Raw genomic sequence first — 6,453 nt, 5'->3', positions numbered from 1 at the left:
TTCTGATATAGGTAACTACGTAAACACTGAAAAGGCATTTAGGCACAATTCATTCAAATGCCTGTCAACTTGAACAAAGACCTGGAGATGCTTATTCAGTCAGTAACAAAATTTGGACATGACCTCTGGCTCTGTAATAAAAAAAGAATATTTAAACACTTGTTAGATACTTGTATTATCAGAAAGAAACAGGCAGATTTTGTTCATTTTATTGGGCAAACGTAATCCCTGACATTCACAAGTAAATTAAGGATGTACTTTGTGTCTTGGTAGGTTTTCCCCTTTCACGCTTCAGGTGGTGATGGAATGAGGTGAACAGGGCTGTCCTCTTTCCGGCATAACCTTTTACAATTTCCACAAACTCTGAGAGCCTTTAGAGGGAGGATCATCTCAGAAAAAGCCAGAATCAGACCTCTAGTAGCAATGGTGGTCAGAGAATGCTGTCAAATGTGAATCCAAGTCCCACACTCAAATACTTATTACATCTGCATCCTACAGAGGGAAGATCTTGAGACTGAAAATAGAGGGAACTATTTTGCTAAGACCTTTTAAGATTTCCAACCCAAGAAGGCCTGGAGTAGTAGTCACCTGTGGTAAGGGGTAAGAGAAGCTTTAGAAAGCTGAGTGGGTGTTTGTTCCACTAGGGAGTAAAGAACTCAGTGGAGTTTTGGGATCAACAGTGGTGGAGGCCAAAAAATAGCAAAGAATCTAGAAGAGGCAGCCATTCCCAGTAAATATGGCAGAACCCAGGGGGGAGGCAGAGGAATTGTATGGCAACTGCCACCCTCAAGCTACTGATACTTCTATAGTGGGTGGGGATCTTGTATACACAGATGAGAACAAGAGCCCTCGAAGCATAGCTCAGGGTTATTTTCTACTCCACAGCAGCCCTGTGAGGTGCTTTATTCATGATAAGATTTGAGTCTTGAACAAGATTATCTGTAATAACTGCTAGTTTTATTCCTCTAAGAGATCCAGAGGTAATGTGACATTTATATTTCTTTAATAGTTGGTTCATTAAGAGATCAAGTGCCCCCATTGCCCTTAAAAAGCTAGTTGCAAAGTATTGAATCTTACTTATAAAAAAAATCCTTTTACTTTAGCATGGCGTGAGTAATGTGTTCATTAAAATAACATATAAGCAAAAAAGCAAAAACACATGAAGACACCTTACAAAAAAAAGCATGGTTAAGTAGTTGATATATGTATGGACACACACATACACACAATTAGGGATTTTCTCCTACATGTGTGAACTAAATATGCCTTTTTGTAACCTGTTGTTTTACCTTACAATATGGAATGAACATCTTTCCATGCATGTGTGTGAAACTTCCCAAATGTAAAACAGACTCAGAACATGTGTTAAAAATACAAAATCCAAAGAGGTACTGGTAACAAGGACTTTACCTAAAACAAAATATTATTGAAAGCAAACTGAAAGTCAAAGATACACCAGAAATGCTAACAAGAAAGCAGGGGTCAGATCTTAATACTGAAGAATTCAAGGCCTAAAGCATACAGGGTAAGGACGGCTGCGGGAATGTCTTTGCTTCCAATGCATCATCACAAACTTGTTTCTTACTCTTCTTATCTCTTCCCTAAGCCTTTCCAACTCATCTACTCCCCTTATTATTTCTTCAGGGTCCAAATGCCTAACAGGAGTGTCCTCTTTAGAGGTCTGATCAGGCTGAACCAGCTCTCCTCTAAGGTCTCCTGGTGCCTCCTGGCTTATACCTTCTGCGGAAGGCTGAGAACTTCCTTCTGCCTCCTGAGGTACATCATTTGAAGGCTGGTCTTCTTCAGCCTTAGGCACGTTTTGTGGCATTCTTTCATTTTCTTCACAAGAATTTTGCATGATGAGTATGTGTTTATTATTTCCTTTTTAATAAATCCTAGAAAATAAGAAAATACATTATCTCTCAAAATGCCCAGCAACCAGGATGTGAGTTCCTATAGCCACTGACCACTTTTTATTCAGGCCCCTAACTGTTAAAGCATTTTAGCTAGAAGACTCAGGTACTCATTGTCAAAGTTTTCTAACTAGCAGGCTAGAGCCCCAGGCTCAAGATCTCCTCTACCTCCACACCTTTCTTTCCCTCCCCACCTTTCTTTCCCTCCCCCTCTCTAGCTTCCAGCTCCATCTTCTCTCCTCCGCCTCAAGCCCACCATTTTCCCAGCAGGCTCTGCTACAGGCTTCTCCTACTGTTGAAATGGGAGCAGTGCGGAAGCAGTTAACTCCTCCTTCGCCTCTGGTCTTCTTCACTTCCGCCCTTTCGGACTTTCTCAGACTATCCATCCCAAGCTTCAGTCTCTGAGATGGCTGGTCCAGTCACCGGCCTGGGTCCCCCCACCCCCCTTCACGTCTCTCTACGCGCCCCCCACTCCGCCCCTGACCTTTTCCCGCCAGAGTTCCGATACAGGTTGGGCAAGGGGCCTCCAAGCACTTAATCAGGCCAAGAAGCAGTAGTGGCGACCCCAAGAGGTGTTTTGGTGTCATTCACTCTCCCATCCTTACTCCAGGGAATGTGTGGCAATTCCATTCTTACACTGACCTGCAGGGATCCAGGGGATTTTTCTACCTCTTCCCTCACCTCGGTTTGTGCCGCGCCCAAACGACCAAGATTCCTGTGGAGGGACAGGAGTGCTTGGGGGGGGGGGCTGTGGGGGTGTAAAAAGACCACCTAAATTCTAGGCCCCTTTTCAAACTCCAGGCCTCTTTCCTCTAAACTTTGCTACGTCCGGGGTACCCCACTAACCTCGTAAGGGCCTCCCCACTGCCTCCTGTGCACCGTCAAGCGGAGAGTAGGGAAGCAAAGTTTTTTCCAAATTGTTTCTTCGTTTTTGGAGGAATCCTTTCTTCACTACCCTCCCACCTCCGCCCCTCGTCCCCGCTGCCTTAAACCCCGCACCAAAACAGTAAAAATAATTCGTACACAAATTGTGAGTTTGGCGGAAGTAGTAGAGAGAAAGTAGTAACGACTCTATATCTGTTTCTACTCTTGGCTTCTGAGCCTAGGGTCCCGCCCCAGGTAGCACTCACCTTCCAACAGCCCGAAAGGACTCCGAATACTTTCCTCCTTCCCCAGCCTAAGGAATCTGCTTTGGGGAAACAGGCCACAGACTATAAGGCCTCCTGAACACGTAGACTCCAGGTCACGTGGGGTTCCGTCATCAGTGAGCTCCAGTCTTTAACGGCCCCTCCCATTAGCCCTGCTGCCCGCCCCCTGCATTCCCACCACTTGATACCTTCAGTCTTCCGCTCGTTGACCATTCAGAGACAGTAAAACTGCTGTCTTCTCTCGGGAGTTTCTGTGTGCCTACCCTGGGAGAAGCAGCCTCTTGGGAGTTAAACTTCCATTTCGCCTTCTGTGCGGAATTATTTCTTTCTCTCCTAGTCCCTTTCCCTTCCCGCTCCCTTTCCTCTTCCCCCCACCCCGCCCCGCTCTCTTACAGGTCTCTCCCCTCTCCCTCCTCAAGACCTTACCTTAATGTTTCCCCCAGACCCAATCAGCGTTTAAATGAGTTAGAGGTCCTGTTGGAAGGATCTGTAAAAGAAACTAAGAGTGAGTGAGGTACATTTTTTTTAGCCTTCTTCAATACTTTTTTGTTTTGTTCTATGTTTTAAATCATCAGTATATTTTTAAGAGCTATTCTTCATAATTAATATTACCACTTTGAATGGAAGACCAATTAATTATGTCATATAGTTTGGGAAAGTTTATCATGGCTATGCATAGGACAGAACAGAGCTGACCCATAAGGTTCTGGGAGCAGATTGTTTCCTCTATCTTCTGGACAATGACTTTTGGGTGACCTTTTGAGTAGCAGGTGAGTACTTCACCTGAGCTCCTGGAACTGGCAATATCTCCAAAAAGTAGTGTTATGGCTACTCCATTTTATAGACTGTTCTTATCTTCATAACCAAATTACATTTTCCTGAATATACATGAGAAATAAATCCATTAGTTTACCAGTACACACCTGGCAGAAGACTAGATATTGTTGTTGTTAGGTGCCATCGAGTCCAGTACAACTCATAGCGACCCTATGAACAAAAATCTGAACCCTTTTCTATCCTGTGCCATCCTCAGACTTCCTGACACACTAGAGCCCGTTGCAGCAGTAACTATGTCAATCCACCTTGTTAAGGGTCTTCTTCTCCTTCACCGACCTTCCACCTTTCCCAGCATCATGTCCCTCCTAGCAACATGCCAAAAGTATGTGAAGCAAAGCCTCCTCATTCTTGCATTGAAAGAGCACTCCGGCTGCACCCTCTCCAAGACATATCTGTTCATTCTCTTGGCTGTCCATGGGATGCTCACAGCTCAAAGGTGTCAATTCTTTTCCTGTTATCTTTATTCATTGTCCAGCTCTCAGATGCATAGAAAGTTATCGGAAAGGCCAAGGCCTGAAGCAGAAGCACCTTATGCCTCAAACTGACATCATTACTCCTCAGTACTTTGGAGAGGTCCCTAACTGTAGATCTTCCCAGTGCAATGAGTTTCCTTATTTTCTGACTGCTGGTACCAAGGGTGTTAATTGTGGATCGAAGCAAGATGAAGCTATTGACAGTTTCAATCTTCCCTCCATCCTCTTACCATCCAGTGGTAAGAATCTTTCTTTTCTTGATATTGAGATGCAATCCATACTGAAGGCTGCATTTCTTGATCTTCTGCCACAAGTGCTTCAAGTCTTCACTTTCAGCAAGCAAGGTTGTGTCATCTGCATAAGGCAAGTTATTAATGAGTCTTCCTCCAATCCTGATGTCACACTCCTCTTCAAAGAGGAAAAATAAGACCCCAGGAATAGATGGGATCCCGATTGACTTATTTCAGTTAACAGATGCCGCCTTGGATGTGCTCACCAGTCTATGCCAGGAAACTTGGAGGACAGCTGTCTGGCCAACAAATTGGAAGATTTGTTCCCATTCTCAAAAAAGGTGAACCACAGAGTGTGGAAACTATTGAACAATATAATTAATATCACATGTAAACAAAATACTGCAGAAGATTATTAAAAAATGACTAGAAGAGTACATAGCTAGGGAACTGCCAGAAGTTCAAGCAGGATTTAGAAGATGCCATGACACCAGGAATATCATTGCTGATGTCATATGGATCCTGGCTGAAAGTAAAGAATACTAGAAGAATGTGTATTTATGCTTTATTGACTATGCAAAGGAATTTGTCTGAGTCATAACAAGTTGTGGTTGACATTGAGAAGAATGGGAGTCCCTTATTTGTGCTCATACAGAACTTAAATCTGGACCAGAAGGCTGTTGTGTGAACAGAGCAGGGGAACACTGCGTGGTTTGGAATTGAGAAGGGAATCTGTATGCTGGACAAGTTATATGAGAAGGCTAGGTGAGATGGGCCTTTATCTTCCTCTTTATCCTGGTTGGTTTCATTCCATCAGTATTGTAGAATACTCAACTACCTTTGAAATAAAATTCATCACAACAGATTTTAAATATTAGTGAATTTTAAAAGATAATATCATTATTCTAAAATAAAAGCTGTTTTATGTCTTATTAGTCTAATCAAAATAGGCACATATTATTTAAGAATGAGGACATGATTTCTGGACAGTAAGTACCCTGTGCCTCTAAGCTAATCTATGTCCTCTTTTTGTGTACCAGGAGGGGGCTAGAGATAGCTCCAAAACCCAAAACCTCCACTTGAGATGATCACACACACAAAAACAAACCAAACCTTTGGCTTTACCACAAGAATAACACCATACATAAGAACTTAACCAGTATCTTCATGTTCAATCCCAAAATTATTTTGCACAGAGGAGCAGAAACAATTTAAAAGCATAAAAGAACAGGAAGAATTGGAAGGAGAAATGGATACATATCCCATTTAAAAATTCTTAAGCCTCTTGAAAGATGATCCAAGAATCATTTCCTTTCCTACTAATCCACAGATAAATGTAGGTGTCTCAATCACAGAAAGGCCTGGAAATAGCACAGATGTATTTTGTTGCTCCAAAGATAAATTCTAGTGTTTTTACTAAAAGAATTATGCCACATAGTGGTACTGATTTGAAATATCTTTACCTCTTTCCAAGGATATTTCTCATCTTCATTATGCATACTATCGCAGCATCAATCTGGTGTTGTCTATCTTGAAACACTCTTTCAGTGGCGCTAACTTGCTCCTCAACAGTTTCTTTCACCTAAATTTGATTACTCTTTATTCTAAACAACTTGTGCTTGAAATCTCCATTAAAAATTAATTTCTGTCCATTTTCTATATCCTTTCCTTTTGGACTTTTAATCAGTACACATGCTTTACCACAAGCAAGAGACTGTAATGTTTTTTATAATTTCCTATCCTTTATAAGAGTTATCATTTTTATTTCTTAAAAATTGAATTCAGACACCCATGCAGCTCTGAACCACGACCCCCATTTTCAGGTATCGCATTGCTCCCCCCGACCCGGCTC

The 6,453-nt window shown here is 42.3% G+C and overlaps 1 protein-coding gene across 1 annotated transcript; it reads right to left on the bottom strand.

The window, feature by feature from the left end:
- Positions 1 to 1,504: 1,504 nt before the first annotated feature.
- Positions 1,505 to 1,858, bottom strand: LOC102874939 (transcription elongation factor A protein-like 8-like). Its single transcript, XM_006899246.1, has one exon. The coding sequence runs from the start codon at positions 1,856 to 1,858 to the stop codon at positions 1,505 to 1,507; it is 354 nt and encodes a 117-aa protein (XP_006899308.1).
- Between the last annotated feature and the right edge of the window lie 4,595 nt (positions 1,859 to 6,453).

Source organism: Elephantulus edwardii, unplaced genomic scaffold (genome assembly GCF_000299155.1).
Source record: "Elephantulus edwardii isolate Elephantulus edwardi_28Jun2011 unplaced genomic scaffold, EleEdw1.0 scaffold00249, whole genome shotgun sequence".
Taxonomy (NCBI): domain Eukaryota; kingdom Metazoa; phylum Chordata; class Mammalia; order Macroscelidea; family Macroscelididae; genus Elephantulus; species Elephantulus edwardii.
This window is presented reverse-complemented; position numbering and strand designations above follow the sequence as displayed.